We start from the raw sequence: 26750 nt of genomic DNA, 5'->3' as shown, positions 1-26750 counted from the left end.
ACTTCTTGACTGCTACAAGAGCAGTTACAGGTTTTCATGAATAAATCAGTGAGGCTGGCATCCCAAGAGAACTACATTTATGGGTACCAAAACTTGAATTTCAAATTTTAACAAGTCACGATGTCTTTGGATAAATTTTAAAAGATCAGTTAATAGCACAAAAACTGTTTTTAGTTCATAGGCTATACTGGAAATGAGTGGAGGCCAGGTTCAGACCAAGGACTGTACCATGAGTGCCTTTGCCTTGTAGCTTCTGAACATGACAGCCGCACACAGTTTCAGGTTACATTAGTGATGCACGTATCCAAATGTATTTGTCTAAAGATTTTATTTTATAGAAGGTAAAAATTACAGGTCTGGAAAGATGGCTCAGTGGTTAGGAACATAGGCTGCTCTTTCAGGGGACCTGTGTTCAGTTCTCAGCATCTACATGACAATTCTAGTTCCAGGGGACCCCATCCCTCTTCTGGCCTCTGTAAGCACTGCATGTGTGTGGTACATAGATACACATTCAGGCAAATATTAATACCTATAAAATAAAAATAAATCAACTATTTTAAAAAGCAAAATTACACTAGCATTTATGTGTACTTGTGACTCCAGATAAATTTCAAGAGTTTATAAAAATCAGCAAAATTAGCCTAATGAGATTGAATTTCTTAGCTTTTGATTATAACCAAACATGAAAATGTTTTAAAGTATGTTTGGTTTCTGAAGTCTAATTTCAAGTGTTTTGTTTTCCTATTGGAAAGTTTCTTCTTCCTCCTCCTCTCCCTCCTCCTCCCTCCTCCTCCCCTTCTTCCTCCTCTTGTTCCACCTCTTCTTCTTTTCACTTTAAGCAGCTGCTTCCACATGATTTGCAGGTGAATAATAATTTACTTATGCCAGAAGAAAAGGGTTAAATGGGACGGAGAAAGAAAAGTCTGGATGCTAACTGTGCCGAACTGTTAGAACACAGGCTTCTTCAGCAGCTGCCCAAGCCACACTAGTGGGAACGAGCTTCCCTTGAAGGGTCACCAGGGACAGATGCCTTAATGGGAACTCCCAGACTCACTTCCAAAGTCAACATCCCCCCAAAGCCATGAGCCTGTCCTCGCTTTCTGTTCTTGGCTTTTAGGCACATCTTCAGGAGCTACAGTCCGGATGGCTAGTGTGGTGTTCCCAAATGCTGAGACACTTTGATGATGTAGTCCTGAGAGTCTACAGCTGTCCATGTCACACTGTTCCTGACTCTGTGGGTGTTCGTCTATCGGTGAATCAAGCCGGTCACTCACACTTGTGTTAATATTGTATAGTTCGTATTAGCAGGGTTCAGAATTGGCAGTTATTACAAATTCACTTTTAACAAGTAAAAATTGATAAGGAATTACAAAGTAAGCATATTTTTATGGTTACCAAACTTCATAGAACCTTCCCTACTCAATAGGTCCTTGATCCACGGCAGCAGGCTGCTGCTTAGAATTGCAGGCTGTGGCCCCTTTTCAGACATACCTAGCAGATTCTGCACTGTCCCAAGCTCGCAGGTGACTCACGTGTACTTTAAAGTTGGAAAAGTCTTCTGTAGATGACCTTTGAGATCCTTTTTTCTGCCTCTGCCTAGCAGATCAATCTTCAAATGCCAACCCAACTACCATGTAGTTACCAGGGTAACCGGCCTCTGCCCTTCCTTCCTGCACCTGGAAAGTTACCGAGAGTGTGGAAAACAATCCAAGAAGAAACAATCCTGAGCATCTGGGAAGATTTCTTCCTGCTGATTAGGTCAATTCACAAAAAGGGAAACAAGATCAGTTTCATTTTGTGTCTCTATGGGAACCTTACCTCAATGTCAATCCACAAGTGAGCTTGTTTTCTCTGCATAGTTATCTTAGCTAAGCAGAGAGATTCAAAATACGCCCTGGATGAAGTGAAGACACTTCTAATTTGATATTTTTCCAAGACACGGATGTCTTGCTAAATTTGTTGGTAGACAGTCTAGCACAACTCAAATTACTCAGAAAAAAAGGCAATTATTTAAAACACTGAGTTTGTATGACAGCTGGATCTTAAAGGCACAGAATATTTAAAAAAAAAAAGCCAGGCTCCTATGACTAAGCACACTCATCAAATGTATAGTGGCCATCCATGAACCCCTCCAATGGCTGTGCAAGGAAGACTCCTTCGCTGTGATGGGTTCTTTTCCATCCTTGGTCCGTGGCATGAATGAGTGCCCTGCTGAGCTGCCTGCTCTATGAGACTCAAGCAGCCTCCATGGTAGAACTCTTCCTTTCTCTACGCTTCTGCGGCTCAAGCAGTGTTGAGCTATGCAGTAGTTGACATCGCTATCCTTGACGTTGCTCTAAGAAGTTGAGATGCTCATAAGGAACACGTGGCCAATGGCTGTTACCGTCCATTCCCACTGTTGTCATCACTGTCTGGTCCAGCTACAATCTGATGGTTTTCCCTCCACCTGATTGCAGGGATCAGTGCAAGGAACAGAAAGCAGGCTGGGCCCCTTACTGGCCCAGGGATGCCGCAGAGCTAAGTGGCTTTCATTCCAAGAACTGAGAACTCTCTCACATGCTTGATCTCTTCTTAAATCTTATCTTTCATTCGAAAAGATAAATGAACTTCATTATGTTGATAAAGGGAGATGAAAGAGGAGGTCTGCTGTCTCCCTTCTAAAGGTCAGCCCGTCAGGGCAGATGAAAAGTGTTCTTGGTTCTGCCTACTCTTACAGGACATATGCTTCCTTCTTCAAGAAAAACAAAAACAGTGTTCATCGGCATAGAGTATGTGTTTGCTGTGTCGAATGTTATGGGTTTTTGCATGCCATACCTTAATCCTACCGCATGCCAATGGCACTGGCAGCCGCAGGTGCTCATGTGAACCATCCATGTTTTACATATGAGAAAACTTTGGCTGTGAAAATCTAAATTACCTATATGGTTTAAAAGTAGCACAACTGCCGGGCGTTGGTGGCGCACGCCTTTAATCCCAGCACTCGGGAGGCAGAGCCAGGCGGATCTCTGTGAGTTCGAGGCCAGCCTGGGCTACCAAGTGAGCTCCAGGAAAGGCGCAAAGCTACACAGAGAAACCCTGTCTCGAAAAAACCCAAAAAAAAAAAAAGTAGCACAACTGCTATTTGAATCCAGATTCTGGCCCCAAAGCCAATGGTCTTAGCTATGGTGGTGTACTACATGCCACTCAAGGATATGGGGATGCTTCTCCACCTCTGAAAAAATGCCCTGGAGTGAGTACCCAGAGCACCCTTCAGTCTGGAATAGAATTACTGAACACCAACCCACCCTCCAGGGGAGTTCCCAGGTCTCATCTTCCAGCAGCACAATCCCAGACTAGCAGAAGTCAGATCTAACTCTGACACCCTTTTTCTTCCAGGAGACCAGCCCTCTTAGAAAGCAATGTCCTCTAGGTACTGGGGACAAGCATATCAGCTGTGTAAAGCAGGCTGTGGGAGAGCGGCTGGACAGAGTGTCTATTAACTCTTCCCCAGAGAAGCAGTGTTACCAGTCCAGCGTGACCTTCCCAAGGGTTGGCCTGAAAGGACATGGTGGTGCTGGGCCTCCAATCTCGAAGCAGTGAAGGTCCTTGCCTAGGCCTTGGCAGTTCCTAGGGTGTGAGGAGAAAAGAGTAGACATTCTCAGGGCTCCACTTGGGGGGAACCCTCCTTGCTAACATAGACATGAGGCTTGGGTATCTCTGTTCAGCCCATTCTTCTTGCAGTAGTTTGTCTTCCTTCCTTCCTTCCTTCCTTCTTCCCTTCCTTCCTTCCTTTTTTTTTGTTTACAAATATTTATTTAGCAAAATAATGCATACTGTTTTCTGTTTGGGTTGTCTTTGTCTTCTAATTTAAGTATCAGTAATAAGTTAAAATACATACTACATTCCAGAGAAAATGATTGACCTACCCAGTAACATCCAAATATTACTTTGTGGTCTAATCACTCTTTATTTTTCTTATATTTCTGCACTTACCTTCTGCCATTTCTTCTCTCCTAGTCTGTGTCTATCTATACTAAATACCTGTCTCCTAATATTATTATACGCAGATATTTAGGACCTTGATATTGTGGTGTTTTGATTTACCTGGAACTTTTCCATTACCTTGTAACTTTTGAGTTATCTGCCCATGGAAATGGGGCGTTTGACAGGAAAGTAAATATATATTTTTATTTTTTACAAATTCTCAAAGAATAAATAAGAATGCTTTCAAGAGAAGAATCAAGGACTGTCTCACTGTGCTTTTTCAGGCTGTCATGTATCCCGAGGGAAGGCCAGGTACATAGGGACAGTTGTAGATTACAGATTTGTGCCTGAGTCACAGCCAGTTCCGAGTAGTTCATGCTGAGAGTTTACATCATGGGGACCAGTGCCAGTGATGGGGATCTCAGTTCCTTCCTCCCTCTAAAGGTTTCTGGGCTCCACATATAATGTGTCAGCCTTCCCTAGGGTCTTCAATTTCATAACAAGAATCTATGTCAGAAAAAGAGAAAAAAAATTAGAATGTCCTAGATCTTTGGGTGTGTAATTATCCAGGTATAATCCATGCTTGCTCACTCACTCATATGGAATTATTTTATTGCCTCTGCTCCATTATTGCTTTCCATGGTAACAAACTCAGAACCCCACCAGCACAGGCCCTGAGTGTAGACTGGAGTGTTTGAGACATTAGAGTGGGATGGGAATTTGGAGGGACAGTTATATTAATATATGGCATTGAGGTTGCTAGATTTTCTGGTTTTAAAAGAATTTCAAAGTATTTGATTTTCATATATATTTTTAATTGTGAAATTAGAACATAATTAATATATAATTTCATATATATATTTTAATTTAAATTCTATTTAATTATTAAATAGAACAAACCTTGTGTGAAAGGTTGCTAGCTGCTGGTGGCAATAGTCTGTGTAATTCAAACTATCTGAAAATCAGACAGCAAAAACAAACTGAAAGACACCTGTAAAAGCATCACTTTGGAGACATCCATCACCACCAGTCCTATGAGGCAGTAACAGAAACAAGGAGATGGAGTTTGGGAGATGAGACAAGGCCTTTTCTGTCTAGGACATTTGCTTATCTACACAGGGTCTAGGTGACAGGCGATGGGTCCAGGTGGACAGCCTACTCCATTACAAACCCCGCTATGAAAAGGATTAATCAAAGAGGCACCAGTGAGGCAGACCTGTGGCAGCTTCATGTGGCTGAAGGAGAAGTGAGTGAGTTCCCACCAAAGGCAGGAGATCCTCCTGGCGACCCCTGTTCTGGGTGATAACACAAAGGGAGCCATGATAAAGGTGGGAATCAAAGAGTCATAAGTTCAAGAACTGCTGGATCCCCCAGATGTCTCCCAGAAGGAAATGAAGGAGGCTGACATTATCTGATGCCTCATGGTATGTTTATAACCTCTGTTCAAACAAGATGGACAGCACCCAGTGAAAGTCTGCAGGTCACCCAAAGAGACAAAGCACTGTGTATCAGAATCAGCAGACCTTATATACAGCCAGAAGAGACCCGCAGGTGGGGGAGTTTATCTGGCCAGACTATAAAGCAATTGTTTTCGCTGTACTCATGGAATTCAAACACTGGACAAAAAGTCATCAGCAAATAACTAAAAACTAGTATTTTTTAAATCAAGATGTTGGGAGCTAGAGAGACAGGCCTGCAGTTAAAAAGTGCTTGCTGCTTTTGCAGGGGACCCAGGTTCAGTTTCTAGAAAACACAAAGTGGCTCATAACTATTACTCCAGTTCCAAGGTGTCTGACACCCTCTTTTGGGCTCTTCCGGTACCAGGAACACCTGTGGTGCATACACAGCAACCCATAGACAAAACACTCATACACATAAAGAAAAACACACAAATCTTTAGAATAAAAAAGCAAGATGTTAAAATTAAAGAACTAAAAATCATAGTTGAAATTAGAACATAATCATTTCATCCACAATGGAAGAGATTGTTAGTGAACTTAAGCTATGTGAGAAGAAACTAGATATAACAGCTGGAGAGCGGGGGGCGGGGGTGGGGGTGGGCGCGGGCGAACAGGAGAGAGAGCGTGTGAGACACGAGAGTTATATGAGCAATTAGTCTCAAAAGGAGAAGGGAACCTGGAAAGCTATCAGTCAGAGAGAACTAGATGGCAAAACAGAAGATATAATTAATGATGAATTCATATCTAGATACACCAGACTGGAATCACAGAAAGTGAAAGTCTTAAAAGTAATTGTTTTATTGACAACTAGCTTTAGCAACAACATTGAAGATCAAAGGGCTGAAATCGAACCACCTAAAGTCTAGAGTTCCTGATGTAGTGGAACCTACCTTGTAAAATGAAAGCAAAATGGAGGAGCTTCTCCAACAACCGACGCAGGGAAGTAGTGCCCCAGAGGACCGGCACATGAAGAAGTCCCCCAGGATAGTTAGTGTCAGGGCAGGGGGACATTATCCTAGACGGATTCTGGAATAAAAACAAAGAGTACGGTGTCCCGCATGGTTTGGTCCTGGAAACCTGACTGAAGCTAGGACAGACACACAGACAGAAAAGCTGGAGTTGGGTGGACTGTGCTCACGGTGACAGCAGCAGTAACTGCAGGAGCAGGCCAGGACCTCAGCGGGTTTTACACATCTGAATCAAGAAAGCAGGTTTACTGTGTACACATGAATGGACGTGGGGTTACAGTACACAGCCCAACAAGGAGGCCACTTTAGCTAATCTGGGCAGGAGGCCGCTGTAGGGAGCGCTCTCAGGCTGTAGTCATCCCTGAGAAGGAAGCTATGGCAGATAGTTTCTGCACACACCATCAACATTCACACTTGGACCAGAGGAGGGCTTTGCCATCCCTCTGAGCCTGCCCATGGAAAGGTTTGGCCATTCGCGTGGGTCTGAGGTGTTGAGGTCCTTGACAGGGCTGTGTCCTTATGTTCCCCACAGAAGAGATTTTAAAGGGATGAAATGTGAAGGCCATGTGAAACAAAAATCAGAATTTGAGGGTTTTAAAACTGAGAAGTGTGTGTGTTTGTGTGTGTGTGTGTGTGTGTGTGTGTGTGTGTGTACATGCACATAACTAATAACAAAAACAGCAATCGTTGTTTCAGAAAAGGTAGACTTTAAGGTCAAACTCTTACTAAAGATAAAGAGGGACTCTTCAAAATGAAAACTAGGTTTGATTTCTCCCAAAAAATATAATGTAAATCTCTAAACCAAAAAGACTGGAGAAAGTATAAGAAAAAAGATCTAAGGGAATCCTTACTAATCCTAGGGTATTCTTAACCCTACTTGAGTAATTATCAGAACAAGTAAACATACTATTAGTGCTAATATAGATCAGTTAACACACCCAACTTAATGGGCATATATAGATACCTCAGCAAGTGACATAAACATGACCCAGAGACACATATAATAATTAACTATGGGTAGAGTGAAAGGCTTCTGTCAAAAACACACAGGCTGCATTTGATAAAATGTGGCACTCATTTATGGTCAAAATTCTTCTGAAAGGAAGAGGAGAATCCTTTAGACTCAGAGAAGGGTGCTGCTGAGACCTCTCGGGTGCAGGCAGTATGTGCTGCTAACTGTACTGCTAAGGAGAGCCAGAGGGCAGGCTTGCATGCGACTCAGGCTATGCTCAGGAGTCCAGACATCAACTTCACATATAATTCAAGTAGATTAAATTCAATAAACTTCTCTGTGGTTATAACCGTTTACAATTCTTTTAGTTTATGTGTGTGGGTGTTTTGCCTGCATGTATGTCTGTACACCATGTGTGTGCACTGCCCTCAGAGGACATAAGGGGATGTTGGATTCCCCTGGAACTGGAGTTACAGCCGTTCACATTTTCTAAAGGGCAGATTTCAAATGCCATACCCGAGACAGAACCCTTTTACAGTACAGGCGTTCAGACAACTCTAAAAAATAATAATAACAGCAAACAAACAAACAAACAACTCCTCCCCACCCCTTTCAGAAAAGGGAAACTTCCCTATGGATGAGGGGTCATCTCTGCTAATAATAGCCCAACTTAGAGGCTCAGATCAGTAGCCATTATCAAGATCAGTTTGGTACACAGATTGAGAACAGTGTTGGAGTCATAGCTGGTACTCAGTGTCCACAACTAAAAACTGCTGAAGAAGAAAACAAAGCCAGTATTTCAGTGCCCTGCCTTGCTGGGGGCGGTTGTGTTGCCTGTGAGCTAAGCCCCAGCCAGGAGCTATTTTCTGGTGTCCAGATCTGCCTAGGCAAGAGTGAGAAGGTTCTGTGTTTGTGTGGAGTCCCTACTCTTAATTTTACATGTGTACTTAGTGAGGCCCTCGGCCACCTATTAACAACCCTGACTACAGGGTAGGGTGTAGCTAGAGTTTTCCTGCCTTGCCCACAGTCAGGACAAATCTCTCACCCGCCAGTCCCACAGCCACTCAGACCCAACCAAGTAAACACAGAGACTTATATTGCTTACAAACTGTATGGCTGTGGCAGGCTTCTTGCTAACTGTTCTTATATCTTAAATTAGTCCATTTCTATAAATCTATACCTTGCCACATGGCTCGTGGCTTACCAGTACTTTACATCTTCCTTGTCCTGGCAGCTACTGCAGGCAGGGACTCCTTCTGCCTTCCTGTTCTTTTATGTCTCCTCTCTGTTAGTCCTGCCTATACTTCCTGCCTAGCCACGGTCAATCAGGTTTTATTTATTGACCAATCAGAGCAACACATTTACCATACAGACCATCCCCCAGCACAGCCAATTGCAGACCATCTCAGACACCTGCACTCAGGCCCGTGGTCCTGATCATCCTCTATGCGGACCTGCTGGGTAAAGCCACGGAGGAACCCAAGAACAGGCTCCCACAGGACACATACAGAACATCCCACAGCAGTAGGATGATGCTGAGGATGCAGCTGTGCATACATCTGCCTGCCTGCCTGCTAACCACTGTGCCAGCCTGTTTTGTAGCGCTGTTGTCAGCTGTGGAGCGTATTGATCCAGAGGACCCTGCCGTGTGAAAAAGATCCCTTCATCCATGCTCATTAGCATTAATTTGCAAGAACAGCTCTGAAATGTGGCTTGGTGTCAGTTTAAAGGCAGATAGGGTATAGCTTTCAGATGTGGATTTTAAAAATTGCTGGTCCATAGAGAAAAGAGCCAGCCAAACATTCTGTATCTGAGAGTCACTTGATGCTTGCAAAAGTATCCTGACTTAAAACTGCCCGGGAGCACTTGATAATGATATTATTGATGCATGAATATGCACGATTAATTGAATGTTTACTACGTGACAGGCACTTTGCTAAGCACTGTCATACATCATCCCGTTCTGTGCTTACAACTCTGTGTGGTAGGAACTATTATTAGACTCCAATTTGGAAAGTAAGGCACAAGAGATTAAATGTCTTGTCTAGTTTGTACTCGAGGTGGAAATAAAGCCAGCCCCCTCCCCATACAGGCAGTCAACCACTCACTATGGAGTCTCCTGTATCGCTCAGCCCTTACCTCTTCCCTCACCTAACGAAGCACTTTGACCTTGGCTGCTGTCATCAGCTGGTGTTATTTAACAAGCTTCCTCACAACTTAACAGCACACTGCAACGACACATTCTGTGTGTCCGTGGATCCCACCAGGCAGGTATTTGAACAAGGCTCTGGAATAGCTCACCCTACCCACCTCTATGATGTCAGTGTCTAGTGGGAAAGCTGATTGACTCAAATGGCTGGAGCTGGGATGCTCCGGAGGAACCTTTGTATTCATGCTTTAGGCCTGTGTCAGATTTCTTGACCCAACTGCTAAGGGCTTGATGGGATGTTTCAGGACCTCCTGGAAACCAGTCTGTGAAGTCACATCACATAATTTCTGAACTCTATGGCTGGAGTTCAAACGCTTGCTAAATTTCAAGGCTAGGTGAAGAAAATCTGCCACTTTATTTTTTATTTTATGTGTATGAGTGTTTTTCCTGTATGTATGGATGTGCAGCCTTGAATGCTTGGTGCCTATGGAAGTCAGAAGAGGCCATTAAATGCCCAGGAACTGGAGTTAAGGATGGTTGTAAACCACCATATGGGTGCTAGGAACAAACTCCAGTCCTTTGCAAGGGCAGCAAGGCCCTTAACTGCTAAGCCATCTCTCCAGCTCCAAACCCATGGTTTAGTGTGAGAAGTGCCAATGATTCTGTAGCCACATAAAGACTCTTTGTACCCTTTATTTAGTATATTTGTCAACTTTGCATCATCATGATGAAATTTTCCAGATAATTTTCCTGTAAGAATTCATGCTTTATTTTGGCTCACAGTTTTAGAGGGGCCCACCATCTCCCAGTATTACCACCCAAGGTTAAGCTTTTAACACACGACTCCTGGGGGCAGGGCAAACCCAAACCATATCTAAACCATAGCATGGGTTGTGCAGCCCTAAAACCAGCCAGGGCGGGGGGGGGGGGGGGGGGGGTATTTCTGGCCAGCAGCTTTTAAGGACATGTTTACTGTGAAGCTATATTCGGGAAGTGCACAGTTCATGTACACACCACATTCCTGACACACCCACCATATCACAGCAGGGGCCGGCTTCTCAGAAAGAGCCATGGTAAATGCAAGTCACGGTCCTCTTGGCAATCTCTGGGGTCAGAGGTCCAAATGGCAGGCTGATAACTCACAAGAGTAAAACGTGCAGGAAGACCTGACCAGAGAAAGTTACTGTTTTGAACTGGGGTGCACACCAGAGGCATTCATTTGACATTTGAGGAAGTGTGAGCTGATTTTATGGTAAAAGATCACAGATTGTACCAGGCAGCCATGTGACCGCCAGTTGGCATGCTGCAGTTCCTTTCCCAGTTTTTAATCATGATCACTTATGTGTCTGCCCTGCGTGCCTGGGACTGTCCTGTTTCCTACTCACCGGCTCACCTAGCCTCTCACCTCTGCGAAATGAAATGAAAATTGATGTCCAATGAGGTTAAGTGACTTACTCAGATCACACAGCTCATAAGGGATAGAGCCAGTTGATCCAGAGTCATTTCAGCACTGTCTTGTTCTGCCTGTCCTAAGATAAGAAACACAATGCTGCAAGACAGGGTCCCAGACCTGAGTATGCGCTGGGATCATTCTGGAAGCTTGTCATAGCTACACACTCCAGGATTCATAGGAACACAAGTACTCCGTCTTTCTGACTAGGACCCACAGCAGTATCCTTGGGTGATTCTTGGCTGTTCCTTGGGTAGCAGGCCGCTGGCAAACCTCAGGTAGACCTGTGGGGGCTTCGACTTTGTTCCCAAGGAACATCTGTAAGCAGAGCACCAAACTGAAGCATACCAGTGTTGCAACCACAGGAACTCAGGCTGCTATAAACAACAGAGTCACCTTAGTCTCAGCTTCTGCAGCCTTAGAGCGGAGAGAAAGAGAAGACCCAAAGTGACAGACTCTATAGACTACAGTCCCTTTTTTAAAAGTTCTGGTTTCACAGTCTCTTAGATCTATTTCTGCTACAAATTTTTGTGAGGGGTAGGAGGCCATCTTCCATTAAACTAGCAAGTGTATTCTGCACAAAGGAAAAATTTGAAGTGTGCTGTGGACATGCCCAGTGAATAGAAACATGAGGACATAGTGGGGACCTTTGGGAGGGCATGCAGGGACCTAAACCAGCTGGCAGTTCCCCATCCCTTTGCCATGCTCTTGGCAGCATGGAAAATGAGGTGGGTACAGGCCGAGAAGAGAGGAAAGGGGGAAGTTGTGAGCAGAGGACTACTGTGAGGCTTAAGATGGGAACTTTTGCGGGCTGGTTTGTATCTACACGGGAGGATTCCAAGGGCGGACGCCCAGTGTTTTCCAGCCACTAGCAGAATCCACAGAGATTTACTATTTACTTCCTCCCCACCCTGTGTTCTCCAGAGGCCTCCATGTGTGGAGCCAGACAGAGCTCACAACTGAATAAGTGGGACAGTTGTCTTCACGATTCTCGTACATGTGTTAGGTTGTGTGAATATAAATGCCACCTCTTAGCAAATGGCCCCAATCAATGATAAAAGTGGGAAGGGTGGGCAGAGAAGAAGGCTGATCTCACCTGCCTGTGTGGCTTTTGTGGGTGGCACATTGAACTCTCAGACACTGGCTTGGTTTTGCTTTGATGATTCTCTTTGGGAATATTTCCTCTGCTTCAATCTGGAGAGGGATTTCTTTCCCCTCAGAAGTATTTTTATTGAGGCCTGTTTTGTCATTTGGAGAAGATAAATTCTCTCAGAGTTGAGCTCTGCATTCTGACTTCTCTGTAGGCCTTTTTTCCTTGTCTACTTTGATTAGTTTTAGGTACATTAACATAAAGGTAGATCATGTGGCATGCAGTGGGAAGAGGTACGAAGGATTATCAGCGGCACATCAGGAACCCAGCAGCCATACTGAGTGAGAGTGGCTGGCCACAGAGCTTGAGAAGCCTCCTGAGACTTGGATGTCAGAAGATCACTTCCAGAAAGAAGCTCGGTGTGGCAGGGTTGGAAGCGGCCGACTGTCACCTATGAGCCAAGGATGCTAGGAAACCGTGTTAGGGAAAATCAAGGGGAGAGGAGAATATGCGTGAGGAGCCACTGTGGGAATAAGGCCAAAGGATTTGATGACTGCCAGTGGGTCAGGAAGGAAAAAAGACTCAACAAAAAGTGCTCTAGCTGCCCTAATGGAGAGCGTGGAGAGGTGTAGCACACCAAACCCCAAATTTCAAGGCCTAAAGTGCTCCCAATTTTGACACTGTTAGGCCCGATGTGTTAGAACTGAAAAATTCTAGGCCTTGACTCATGTGATATGGTCACAGTCAAAATGAAGATATATTAAGCATATTGTATAAAATGACCTGGGGTTATGTGTAAAAGAACATGTATGAGAGATAAAAATGAATTTTGTCTTTAGACTTGAGTTCCACCCCAAGATATTTCATTATTTATGCATATATTTCCAAGCACATAGAAAAGAGAAAAGTCAGAAACATGACTCCAAGTGCTTTGAGTAAGGGCTGCCCAGTTACTGGATGAAGGGTAAAGGGGCACCCTGATCTGACTTCCGTGAGCTGGCCTAATTGTCACTGATGGCCTCATGCCTGATGTAATCAAAACAAGAGACAAGTTTGAGTCTTTAAAACAGACTTCAGAGAAGTTACTAGATGCATACATATCTTGATCACTGTGTCTTTCCAATCACATATTGATCATTTCCCAGTCATTCAGTTTTGGATCAGACATTTTTTCTTTGAATATGAGTACATCGTTGAGAATTGTGGTTCTGTTTCATCCTGTATAATGGCCAGTTTTCATCCTTATTTAGTTAATGCCATTGGAACCTAAGTGTGATAGTGAAGTGAGCTTAGAATTCTTTCATATTTTTTTTTTTGTTTCTCACTAATATGTTACAGTATCTCATGCATATCTAATTTGACAGATAAACTAAACATCATTCTCTATTGTCTCTAAAATACTAAATTTTATTTTTTAAAAGAAAAACTCCTCTATATGTGTGTTGACATCTTACTGTTTATTTGGGTATTGTATTGAAGAAATTTCAATATAATTACTTGAATGAAGTGAAATTATTTTGTGGCTGTTCATTACTGAGGTTGTGCAATTTAACTACATGAAGTTGCCCCTGGAGTAATGCCTCTCCAAACATGCCCCTAGACCACTATCTCCACTGCTCTGATTATGATAGCCTTTGGCTCCAAGGATGGCAGCATCTCCCATTGCATAGTGAATTAAATCAGTGCATCCCACCCTGGCACTTGGGTCCCCTCACCTCAGACTGGCTTTCCTATCGTTTAGGATTCTCCCTGTACTCAAGACATACCAGGATGCTTGTGCTCTCTGTGCCCTGTGCGTGCTCTTCTGTCGGGCTGCAACACTTGAGCATGCCTCACGCTTTCATCCATTAGGAACAGATTGGATTGCCAGGAACAGAATGCTCCCTCCCTCAGCCCAGGCTTTACTTTCCAGAATTATGGAATCTTTACTTATTCCTTTACTCCACTGCTGCCCAATACTTCCCTATCAATGCCTTTGTTCGGGATTTTGTCTTTAAATGGACTCATTTTATACTTACATATAAGTTTACATTAGTCCTCCACATGGAAGAGCAATATTGCTTGATAAATATGAGTGCACTGTACACATAAATTTAGTAAAAACATGCACGTGAATGTCTTCAGGTGAAGTCATTCTTCAGCAAGAATTGTTTTCTTTAAAGGGTTGCAGGTCAGCAGAAAACAGCCTTTCTGGCTTGTGGCAGCATCTGGATTGAGGAATGCAGACAGACCAGCTCCCCCGCTGTTTTATAATTCATGTCTTAGGAGTATGCTTGGGCATGTGGTCCACTCTTCAGAAACTGGACAAGCAATTGAAGTTCAAGAAGTGATTCCTAGTCCTTTGTTGAACTGTGTTCCAAAGCTCGCTAACCACCCCCACCTCCCTGGGAACACGGAAGAAGTTCAGTAGCCAGGATGGTATAGGGTAGGAGTGGGTCGGCTAGTTCTATAGCGTTAGTGTGGCCATCTTCTCTGAAATGTCAGAATGGTGGCTTCTTTAGGCCTATGGCCTCGAGATGAGCTTTGCCCTCACGCTGAATGTGGGGAGGTATTTGACGGGGCTCTAACTTGGAAGGGATTAGTGTATCAGAGAAAGAATGGAAGTTTCCAGCCTTCCCGAAATTCACAGTCTTGTTTAGCATAGGCTTATACTTGTTCCTATCATGAATTAATTTCTCTGGGGTGAAGTAAAACCTCACAGAGCAATTTTCTACCCTGCTTCTGTGTCCTGTCCATTCCAGTCACTGCCTGTAGGCTCTAAAATGCAATCTAAGTCGGCACCTCTGAGGTGGAGATCCATCCCAAAGCCTGGACTGTGGCTGATTTCGAACTGATGATTCTCTCTCTTTCTTTTCCAGGCGGTGCTGAGCCCTCTCATAGCCATAGCACTGAAAATATCCCAGATTCACGAGAGAACTGGCCGGAGGGGCCCCACCGTCATCACCTGAGCACAGGACAGAAGAGCACCAAGACAGACGACGCTTCACTGGGCCTTCTTGCTTCCTGTTTGTGCCTCTTAGGACTTTGGAAAAACAAAAGCTATTTTGCTGTTGGGGGGGGGGGTCGGGTAAAAGATGAAGTGAGGGTGGGAAGTGGGGTAAGCACCCCTTTTGTTTGGATTTGTTCAGTCCCTCCAAATGCAGCAGGGTTTTTTAGCTATCTGTCAATGCTTCACTGTTGTTTAATATCTATATTTCATCACACCAACAAGCTTCCCCTTTGGAGAAAGATGGGTGTGCTAGGAAACTATTAATCAGAGCCCCTGTGTATTTCTGGTGTCTTGTGTGAGAGAGAGATCCAGAATTGGACTGACTCTATATTCTAAGGGCTTTGGGCAGGCAGAAGACCTCACCAACATGAAGGTGGTCTCAACTTTGCACCCCTCATCAGATTTACAACAGAAAGGTTTAGAACTTCTAGGACGTACCCCTCTCCCACCAACCACCCAACGGTCCATTTTCCCTAGCCTCCCACCATGTCTACACTGCCTCTCTCACATCTTCTGGAGTTTTCTGTAAACCACAATGGCACACATCCAACAAGACATATAAAAGGGTGTTTTCCTCTCTTGTTTTGCATATAGTATTAATTTAGCTACCAAGCCGGCTGCACCCTTCTGAACGTTCTGAATGTAGCCGTTTCCTGTGCAGGTGGGGGAGGATTTTCTGGAAAAGACTGAAAAATGAGGGGGAAGCTTTCTTGATTATGTCACAGACGTCCATACATAAGTTTGTATAAATCCTCCCAGGGAGAATACCACCGTGGCTTCTGATCTCGTTCACAGTGGCTGGATAAAGGAGACCAGAAGGGGCTGAAATAATTAGTGGGAGAGTCCTGGGCCCTACGAGACCGAGAGGTGGGTTGTCACAACTGGCTTTCTTTGCCTGGAAGGAAAAGGGACCTGGAAGCTCCGGCTGCACATGGACTGGGGCAGAGTCCTCCGTCGTCGGGCACAGGATGTGTTTGCTTGTGTTTGGCTTCCTTGGGAACTGCAGGTTCACTTATCGCGTCATTGGTGAAGCTGACCTAGTGCCCTTTGGCAGTTGCTGCCAAAGCAAGGCGAGGCTGCTGCTGTCAGGGTCAGTGCCACAAGGAAACCTTCCCAGAAAGGGGTTTGTTTCCATTTTCTCTCTGTGCATCTGTCAGAAACTTGCTAGCCAATAAAACGGAATTTCCTTATTTCACCCTCCACACAAGACTGTAGGCTTCAGCTCCTCTGTGTCTCTTGTCACTTGGCAGCTCCGATAGCGGGCACGTGTGCTGATAAATCAGCCTTTCAGAACAATGGCAAAGACCGTGGTTCATTCTAATGACTTGGCAGGGGGAGGGGCAGGGGGGGAGGCGGGGGGGGGGGGGGAGGGGGGATTTTAAAAATAGGACAGAAAAAGAAATGAATTGCTCAAAATTGGTTTGGGGAATCATAAAAAATTAAAATGGCATCTAGTCTTTCACCATAACAGTCTTTATTTCAGAATTATAGGAAGGTGGCTTTGAGCTGAGATTGTAATATATATATGATACCTCACGAATGGAAAACTTTTGCCTTGTAGCTTTCACTCTTATTATCTCTGGAGTAAAGGTCCCCGATAACACCCACCCATTCATTCACTGTGGATGTTTTCAGGGCACTCTGACAAATCCTTTGGCACATCAACTCTAACCGGAGAAGCAAATAGTTTTGCCTCCAGTTCCTGAACTTAAATCATCTCTAACTTTTAAGTTCAAGTTCTTCTACTTGAAGATTGTTTCCCTTTGTTTATGTGTGTGTAGTAGCCCAGTTTATAGTTACCCATCAATTCATTCATTCATTCATTCATTCATTCATTCATTCATTCATCCATTCACCCATTCAGCAAAACCTGGGTGAGTAGCTACTCCAGGCACATTCCTCTTTTAGATGTAACAGGAAGACCGGAAGAATTATCCCACTTTTGGGAACTTACAGTTTGGAAAGAGTTGGCTGTGACAAACAAGTAGTTGGGGAGGCATACATATCACAGCAGAAGTGCAAGCATGAGCCTTGGGAACACACAGAGAGTGATTGACTCAGAAATGGTGGGACACTGGGAACAGGAGGCTTCCTAAAGAATAGGGTTTCTTGGGATTCATTAGCGTTTGTATAATTTACCAGAGGTGAATGGAAGCAGCAAGGCAGGATAGTCATTGTTAGCTAGGACTTACAGAAGAGGCTGACCTTGGGGGCCAGAGGTTGGTGTGATGGTTGGCATTCAGGCAGACATAGGACATAACATCATGGGGAGCAGATCTGCATGGCCATCATTTTCTCTGGGCTGTGTTAGCAAAGAGCAGGTCTCTCAGTGATTCTAGGACACAGCCTGTCTCTGAGCCCTCTCAAGTTTACATTGCTGAGGTATTATTTCTGCCTGAACCCGAGATTGCATGTATAAACTCTTGTGTTACTCTGATGAGGGATGAAAGCCCGCAAACCACTCTTCCCTATATGATGCTCCTCTTGTTCAAGATGGAGAGCCAACAAATAGCCTTTAAGAGCAAACGACCTAAGGGTCAGTGAGACGGCTGGGGGTAGGCAAAGGTGCTTACTGTGCAAGCCTACTGAATGGCTTGAGTTGAATCCCTAGTATCTACAGAAAGGTAGGAAGAGAGACGTGACTCCATACAATTGTCTGCGGACCCCCATATGTGTCCTGGCATGTGAACTGCACCCCCCTCCAGATAATATTTTTTAAAAAATAAGAGTGAGTGACATGAGATATACAAGAATTCCATGTGAACCACCACAGTGAATCACAGAAAAGGCTATTTTATAGTGAGGTCACTATTAGGGCCACTCTGGTGATCTTCTAGCACTCGGGGGTTCCTTAGCTACAACAGATATCTCTGGAAGGTGGCAAGCCACCATATATATTGGTTCTTAACCAAAGCAGTGCCCAATTCATCTAGGGGATTTGGAAATGCATGTGCATATGTGTCAGGGAGGTATTTGTAGGGGGAACCGGGGTGTTAAATACCCTGCCTACTAGGTGTCGGCCGAAACAAAAGGTTGCTTTGTTTCACCCAGGATTCTTGAACTTCTTCATCACCCTTTTAAAAAATGGAAGGGGGCTAGGAAGATGGGTTTAAGTGATAAACTGTCTCAAAAGACTAAAGTGGGGAGCACCCAGCATTGACCTCTGACTTCTACATGTATGTGCATACAAGCACATACACATGCACAGAAGGGTAGCCTTCTTTAAAGAGAGAACATTTATCAGATCCTTCTGTTCCAGGTTGCAGAATGCATCCGTCATATTTGCAGGTCATGAATGCTTTCACATAAGAAGCCCTTAGATTGCTAGCCATCATTGGTGGGGCCCTGCACTAGATTTGGCCACACTAAATCGTGGCACACAAACAAAGACATGATACTCTCATGACTTGAGGTTTTTGGTGGCCAGATCCATGAGCTACGGCTGCTGTAAAGGATGAGAAAGCCTTTGTGGGAACTAATAATGACAGTAAGATGACGCCATGCCCACGACTGGTAAGTCAGTGTTTGGATCAACAGTTACAGACGGCAAGAGATTATCTGAGGCAACAGAGATTAGCAGAATGCCTGCTCAACTTCAACCAGCTGGGGACTTTCTCGCAGAAATAGCCCATGCAATTGGCAGCTCACTGCTGTGAGTCCCCTGGGTTGTCATGGAACTTTAGAGAGCGGGGTGGAGTAACAAATCCGTGAGTCTCTCCTCTTTCCATTTCTTTCAGCACTTAGCATGTGCTGTGCCATGTAGGTGAGCTTGAATGACGCTTCACCCAAAACAGTATACTAAGGAGAAATCTTGAGAGACAAACAGATGTGTCAGTAAGAAACACCAGGGAGTTTTTGCATGGATAGGCGTTAAGAGAGAACCAGCACCTCTCAGATATGTGAAGATCCCGCATCATGTACTGTATACTGGCCTTGCCGTCCGGATCTTCTAGGTGCTGATGGTGATTATTTAAACTTGTTCATCAAGGGAACAACATGAAACTATAAATTGGGGGCCTGGGGCACTATTATTCACCCTAGTGTTGAAGAAGAATGAGTGAGGATCCTCTGCCATAGAGACTTTCCTCTCTCCATTGTCTCATTGTCCAAATGTCCTCCGCAGTATCCATGGAACCACGGCTCCCAACCCAGCATCATTTCATTTGATCACACACCTGAGAAAAAAAGCTACTTTCCCTGAGTGCATCCTGTAGGGGATAATAATATATCATTCACTATAGCAGGATACACTTGTTTGACTTGCCCAGTGGATTTTAGCTGCTGAGACTCGAAAATGCAATATTGCCTTGCATGATACCCAGGTTCTCGATTCATGAATCAGAGTACATGTGTGTTAGAAACATGGCAAGGAGCATGTTTTAGTGCTAATTTGTTTTTTCTTTCTTTTTCTTTTTTCTCTCCCTTCCTCCCTCTCTTCCTTTATTTCTTTCCTTCCTTCCTTCCTTCCTTCCTTCCTTCCTTCCTTCCTTCCTTCCTTCCTTCCTTCCTTCCTCCCTCCCTTCCTTCCTTCCTTCCTTCCAAGGCTGACTTTGAACTCCTGATTCCCCAGCTTCTGCCTCACATGTGCTTGGCTTACAAGTGTGTGCCGCCATGCCCAGCTTCAGTGTTCTTTTTAAAAAGGAAGCACCAGGTTGTTTTCTGAAGCAACATCTGTTGTCAATCACATTTGGGTTTGCAGAAATATTAACTCATCTTGATACTGTGGAGAATGCTACCATGACTTAGGATCCTCTACTGCTTTTTTTTTTCTGATACAAAAAGTGAAGAAAAAAAAAGAAGGAAGGAAGAAAAGTCTGAGGTAATGGAGAGGTGACTCAGGGGTTAGCATGCTTGCTGTGAAAGCATGAGGAACTAGCTTAAATCCTCACTCATGCCAGGAACCTAGAAAGATCCCTGCAAATTCACTTACCAGCCAGCTTACCTGAAACAACAGCCCCCGACTACTCCATGTGTGTACACATACATGCACATGCACATGCACATGCATGCACAACACACACCCACAAAATAAATTTCAAAAAGACTCTGAGTACAAAATTTATTGCCTTAAGGAGACTAATACAACGTATGCAAACCAAATTAAACATTTGGTTCATCTGTCCCCCAGTATGCAGATCTGGGTAGAAGTCCAATAATGCAGGTCATTCAGACCAGTGGGGGAAACTGCTTGGCAGAGGGATGAAAAGAGATGACCGGAAAGAAATGACAAATTTCATTGTTAGTAAATGGTCACCATCCTGCTAAACCATCATCAGTGGCCTTCCTATCTAGTCATTCCCTCATTGTCCAGGATTCAAAGCAGAGATTCATGGACTAGGGTTTTGTTCATTTGGCATCTTATGCATTTTTCAGTCCATTCGCAAACTGTGTACTCCACACCAATGGAGAAGCAGAGACCAGGATACCCGGTCCCACTTTGATGACTCTCTTCTTGAAAGATTTCATCCTTCCCTGTGAGTTTTCAAAGGCTCTTCTCCTGTGACCATCATCGTGGCTACCCTCTGTAGGATTCAGGAAAACTGCACTATGAGGGCCCATTTCACAGACAGGAAACAGGCTGGCATATTTTAACTGAAAAGCCCAATAATCCTAAAGCCACCTCAGCTGCTTCTTCAAGCGTGGACGGTGTGGCAGTGACCTGGGACACTACTTTCTGTTAGGGGTCACTTTTGACATGGAACGAGAAATCTAAGCTGTGTCTGGGAAAGAGGAAAGACATAACCAGCCTAACTCAAAAGTGTGAGGTGAGTGACTCCCATCATGTGCCTTTAGATTCCTCACCTTCCTTGAGGCTGCTGTTTTATTGAACACATTTCCTGAATCCTCAAAACCTCAGTTGACACATCCCTAAAACAGGAATGCTCATAGCACCTACCTCTTAAAGATGGGGTAGGGGGCTAAATAACACACAAGGAGGACTAGTTGAACCCACCACATGAAAGGCATGCCATAACTGTTAGATATCAACCTGAGCATAGATGCCTCACTTGGGAGAGAGAGAACTTGAGGCGGGGAGATGGATACCCTCATCCACGTTCAAAGTCTCAGCCTGTGTGGCCTGCTACTATCCTCCCCACAACCTGTTCTCCGATTTTAAGAAACCCCGCCAAGAAAATAAAACCAAGGAGGGACTATTGGGTTTTTAAGTCTATCTTGAGACAAAGAAAAATATCCCGGTAATGGAAACATGACCTTACAGTTTTTGATCTCTTACATTCTGATTTTGAGTTGGGGGGGGAGCATCCTGGAAAACTGCATATAAACATTTTTAAATTTCACAAGATCTGTAATACGTTGTATATTAGCATCACTCTTGACTCCCTGGATCAAGAATTGAGTATTCTATCTAGTCAACTTGAATTGGTAAGAACCCCTAAGTGCCTGTATCAGGACCTCTTGAAGAGGTAACTCAGTGTTTTGTGTTTGTACCATTTAAAAGCAAACATTGCAGTCTCTTCCCTTTCATACAGAAAAAATATATATAATTAAAATCAAATGATACAAAATAGTGTTCCTAGGTTCCTAGGGCACTTCCCATGATGTGTATGAGCTATGGTGTCACTCAGGTAGCGTGGTCAGTGGGGTGACTCCAAGGCTGCCTCCCAGGCAGTCTTCCCTTTGAGATTCTTCGGACATAGTATGTGAAGGGCTGTGGCAGTCCCACCAACAGTGAGTGCACCTCCAGGCTTGAGTTGAGGTCATGGGGTTAGCAGGGAGGTGGAAGGCCTGGCCATATACCTTCTCTTCAGTCTAAGGTTCACTTGGGCTGGGCTTCATGGGATTTCTCTGCACCAACTTCCTGCTGGTAGCTATGAACTTCAACGGCCCCATGCTGCCCTTGAACCCATGGTGGCCTTGCTCCAGTGCAGAGTGGCAGAGAAGCTTCCCAGTTCCTGGCCAGCCTGTCTCCTCAGCAGCTGGTGAGTTCTGAGTACAGGAGAGCAGGTCCTGCCTTCAGTGCTGGGCTTGGTCCCCGGCATCGGCATCCTGTGCCTCTGCTGTGACCACTGCATCTGCTGTGCTCTCCTGGTAGGGGGGCGGGGGCTCTGGTTGCGGGTCATTTTCCTCTTCAAGTTCAAGGCTTGTCGCTGTATATAGAGGAGGAGGGAATCCCAGAAGCCCTCCACCTGCAGCACAGGCCTGTTTCTCAGCATCCAGGCTTTCTTCATAAGTCGGGGGGTAAAAGTCGGGCCTGTGAGATGAAATGCCGCAAAGATGCATGTGTTATTTAGGTCTTGGTGGTGAAGAAGCATATGTCTGCCTCTCTCAGCTCACATTGTGTGAAGCTAAACTGCTAAGAAACACTGAGTTTGAAACAGATGTACTTTTCTGACATCACCAGTTTCTAAAAACTGCACACCCTTCTTGTAGACTCAATCCCCTTCCAGCCGGAGCTGCCCGCCTGTTCCAGACAGGTATTCCCAGCTAGTCACCCTTGTTTGCTCTTTCGGTCCAGAAAACAGCCTTTCAGTGCACTGTCCTTATCAGCCCTAGGTGACATAGAGACTTTGACCATGAACCTCTCTTTAGCCAGTACTCAATCCTCGTACACACATCATCTTCCACTCCATTGCTCTCAAGGCCTCAGAGCTTCACAAGCAACAAAATAATGAATGGAAACCAATTCCATGCAGGTTCCTGACCTAAGGGATGCCACCGCTCTCTCCTGACACATTGTCAAGTCCTAGGCAGCTGGTTCCAGAGAAAATATAGGAAACAGGCTCAGGTCCCACCAGGCACCAGCTGATAGCTTTGTGAGGTATTCAGCTGCAGCGTTGCTATGCTGGCCTGCCCATGGTTAAGGTCATTCACTCCAGTTGATGGACTTTTTCATCATCTTGTAATTGCTCACCCTGGCTCCTCTGCCATGAATGAAGGTGAGGGTGGGGTGAGTGGAAGCGAGCCAGGGTGAGTTTGCATGAATTGTGTATTTATAGAGGTCATCTATCCAGTGCCAAAGGGAGTGTTTATGGTGAGTAACCACAACAGAACAGGGTCTGCCATTTGTAGCCACTGCTCCACTCCAAATGTCACAAGGCCTAGGGCCAAATAGCTGAAGGAGCTGTCTACTGTACGATGTAAGTCTCGACCTTTCCCAGGAATAGCTAGGGCTGAGTCACGGGGACAGAAAGGTAAGCTCTTCCCTGGAACCCCTTGAGAGACTCCAAGAGGACTGCTGCCATGAATTCCGTCACTGGAGGAACATTCGCTTGGAGAGCTCTGCCTGGTTGCCCATTTTGAGTGCAAAGCTTTGGGACATGGATTTCTGGTTTAACTCTGTGGGGTGAGCATCTCAGGATGATGCAGCAGGCAGGGGCAGTGAGGTAGGGGTGTCAAGATAGGCATTATTCACTTTTGAATACTCCAGATGGGGGAATATAGATGAATGTGTTAGCAAATTTCAGATGCATCCTAAAGGCTCTCTGTTACTATTAGCATGAATTCACAGTGTAGAGGTAGATACACACACATTCATAGACACACACAGACAACATACCACATATGTACACACACATACACACATTCATAGACACACACACAAACATATCACATATGTACACACACACACACATATGATCACTCTACAAGCACCTTCTAGATCATTCCCGCTATCTTAATTTTTGGTCAAACCCAAGGAACTTCTTCCTGGTTAGTCTAATTAACCCTGGAAATGGGCTCTGATTGTTGTCACTGGTGTGATGGGTAGCAACAATGCGTGGTCACTGGTGAGAGGACTCTTACTCAGTGTGCATGGGATAATCAAGGCATTTTATGGACTTCCTACTCTTGCGTGAAGAGCACAAAAGGACTTACAAATTCTTACATCCTTTACCTTAAGAACGACGTCCTTGTATTAGGACAAGAACCAGGAGACTGATGCTAGTCATCACTCACATTTTACTAAAATCACCCCCAAAACATCAGAAGAACCTAGGGGTTGGGCCCCTTAATTTGCCGTGTGTGAGTTTTTACCAGGGGTGTGAGGCTCTTACCCTGAGAGAATCCCCCCTCGCCCCACGGTTTTCCCTGCTCCCAGCCTTGCTCTTTCCACACTGTGACCCCAGAGTAAACTGTCCAATAGTGGAACTTCAGGCCTAGATGCAAAGCCTCATGTAAGTGGATCCACTGTGGAGTTATACATCACTCCACTCCCCACACGGTGGCTCATCTCAGCCCTTCTCATGCCCTCTGGCGCTCAGCACGTACCTGTCTACCGTGGCCAGGGGTGGGTCCTGGGAAGCAAGGTGCTGTCTGAGCGCGTGGTTGAACATCTCTTTGTTTTCACTTGCTTGGCAGTAAGTGGCCCAGAAAATTCCGCTCAGAAGGATCATAAACCCCATAGGCAGAAGCACGTAGGACACAACCAGATTCCTCTGGGAGTGGAATATGGAGTTGGAGATGAAGAAGCCCCCCAGGCAGATCATCAGGAAGCCTGTGAGGAGGGAGAGGGCACAGAGAATTAGAACAGTCCTGTTCTGCATCTCTGCTTCTCTGGAGTCCGTCTGACCCTGCCACTCCTCTGCTTCCAGGCCTGCTCAGGGAAGGGCACTCATTAGCCAAGTCGCAGCCTTATACACAGGAGCAAACGGCCTTTGAACAATTAAGTGAAGCAGGCACCAGGAAGCTATTCATTAACCACTGAAAGTTACTGTAATATCCTCCAGGGGAAAACTAGAAACATAACACTGTGTCCTCCAGGAAGGAAAGGGTGCACGTAGCCAGCTGACTGCTGGTTAGTGGGTAGGACCTTAGCTGCTCCCAGGTACTAGAGGAGAGGTCCTAAACCTTTTGATTATGAAGGCAACTGGTCCCTCAGCCCTCACTGTAGGGAATTCTCCTCTAAAGGCTACAGAAGTTAACATCTCCCCATAAACGACTGCTTCTGCTGTTTGGCAAGGAATCTTGTCCTGATTTCATTTTCTCTCTCAGCACTAAGAAGACAGTTCTCCAAGACTCTTAGCGTCTTTGTCTTTGTCTCGCTATCTCAGAGACTCTGCCCTTCATCACCCCGATATCTTGATGCCGGGGAAATTCCCCCAGGAGCAAGCCAGGGAGTAACCCTTCTGTTGATAGGAGAGCATTCCAGGAGGAGACGGAAGGGGCATACTGGAGAAGGGGCCATGTGGGGGCACGTGGGCATGGCTGTGAAGGAGGAGGATGTGATGACTGCCGTTTGAGCTCTGCTTTGGGATCCTTCCCATCACTGGGGTGCAGATGGTGCCATCCCATCATCACCTCTGGCTAACAGGGTCTCATGAGTGTTTATTCTCTATGACTGTAGCGCAGGCCATCATTCCTGGTTCATTATACAGGTTTCACCCAACCCCCTTCCCGCTCTCAAAAAAGATCCACAGGTATTGGATCTAAGAGCATTCCCCACAAGGTCGCAGCACGTGGTAGCTACCGTGTGTACCAAGAAAGTACACGTCAGGAATGCCTCCTATTACGTTCTCCACTCTCTGTTCCCCACGTCGCATCACACAGCACACTGGCAGGGTAAAGGCTCTGAAAAATCTGCAATCTTCCCCCTAAGATATGTCAAGTAGAATTTACCTTAGATGATGCTGCCAAACGACGTTCCCCACCCTCTCCCCTACACCTTTGCCCTGTGTAACATTGCCTTAGAAATCTTTCTGTGGGGTACAGAGGCGGCTCAGAGGTTAAGAGCACTGGCTGCTCTTCCAGGGATCCTGAACTCAATTCTCAGCAACCGCATAGTCACTCACAACCATCTATAATAAGACATAGTGCCCTCTTCTGGCAGGTAGGCATACACATTGGCAGAACACTGTATGCATAACAAATAAATCTTAAAAAAAGAAAGAAAGGAAATCTTTTCGGAGCTGCCTTATGTACTCTGCCTGAGGTTTGTTTTCTTCATCTTGACAGTCTGTGGTTGCAAACACCTTACTCCAGATCTGCTTCCTGCCTTCCTGCCTACCTTTTCTATTTGATGCCCTGGCACATCCATGCCAAAAGCCGTCTTCCCGCAAGGGCTTCTGAGTCATTTTCGCCCAGATGCTTTCTACACTTCTCTGTTATCGTCGCTGGTCATTTGCTTTTCCGATGGGCAAGTGTTTGTTTGTACCGTGTCACGGTGTTTCTGCTTACACCCTTCAGCCTTGTGCCCACCACCTCCTTAGTCCACCCTTGTGTTAGGGGTAGGAGAGACAGGAAGAGACTGCAGGTCAAATACAATAGCAGGCCCTTCCTCCTTCTGCATATATTAGCTTCACCTCTCACCTTGAACTACTTCCCTCTTCTGTGCTTGGGGTTATCTTTGCCGTCTAGCCTGATGGTCACCGATGACGCCTGTCTCCTATGTAAGTAATCCCCTCCATTCGAGTGTGAGCTGGACCTAGTAACTTGATTCTCGAGAGAAGAGAATGGCAGAGATGATAACCGTCTCCATGACCAGGTTGCGAAAGAAGAAAGTCGTCCATCCTGCTAGAAGATTACTACCTCTGAAGCACGAGGCTGCCCTATTAGCATGACTCACCTGGCAAAGGACTAGGAGCATGTTCTTAGTCAACAGCCATTGATGAACCCTTCGCTAATGGCCCTGAGTTTATCAGCCCTGTAGAAGCGCACTCTGTCCATAAGTGTATAGAGTAAGGAGCAATGCCTTTCACAGTTGATTCTGGGGAAGGCACTCAGGCAGCACTCTAAGTGACCCTGGCAAACAGGAATCATCCATACCTGAGTCA

At 45.2% G+C, this 26750-nt stretch overlaps 2 protein-coding genes across 2 annotated transcripts in view; one reads left to right on the top strand and one right to left on the bottom strand.

Annotated features, from left to right (window-relative positions):
* The window catches only part of Pgm5 (phosphoglucomutase 5), a 174437-nt gene extending 158209 nt beyond the window's left edge, over positions 1-16228 (top strand). The window contains exon 11 of the mRNA XM_006977640.4: positions 14891-16228. Within this exon, the coding sequence (XP_006977702.1) occupies positions 14891-14980 (90 nt within the window). The 3' untranslated portion in view covers positions 14981-16228. The remainder of the gene's footprint in view (positions 1-14890) is intronic.
* Positions 16229-20069: 3841 nt separating this feature from the next.
* Positions 20070-24602, bottom strand: Tmem252 (transmembrane protein 252). The gene is made up of 2 exons (XM_006977650.4): positions 24250-24602; positions 20070-22234 (listed from the first exon to the last, which is right to left on the bottom strand). The coding sequence occupies exons 1-2, from the start codon at positions 24522-24524 to the stop codon at positions 21997-21999; spliced, it is 513 nt and encodes a 170-aa protein (XP_006977712.2). The 5' UTR covers positions 24525-24602; the 3' UTR covers positions 20070-21996.
* Between the last annotated feature and the right edge of the window lie 2148 nt (positions 24603-26750).

This window comes from Peromyscus maniculatus, chromosome 1 (genome assembly GCF_049852395.1).
Source record: "Peromyscus maniculatus bairdii isolate BWxNUB_F1_BW_parent chromosome 1, HU_Pman_BW_mat_3.1, whole genome shotgun sequence".
NCBI lineage: Eukaryota > Metazoa > Chordata > Mammalia > Rodentia > Cricetidae > Peromyscus > Peromyscus maniculatus.
Note: the sequence above shows the minus strand (reverse complement) of the source record. Positions and strands in the feature narration are given on the sequence as shown.

Coding starts and splice junctions, on each gene's coding strand:
- Tmem252 (XM_006977650.4), bottom strand. CDS start 24,524: ATGCAGAACAGGACTGTTCTAATTCTCTGTGCCCTCTCCCTCCTCACA. Junction 22,235..24,249: donor CCCCTGGCCACGGTAGACAG/GTACGTGCTGAG, acceptor TTCATCTCACAG/GCCCGACTTTTACCCCCCGA.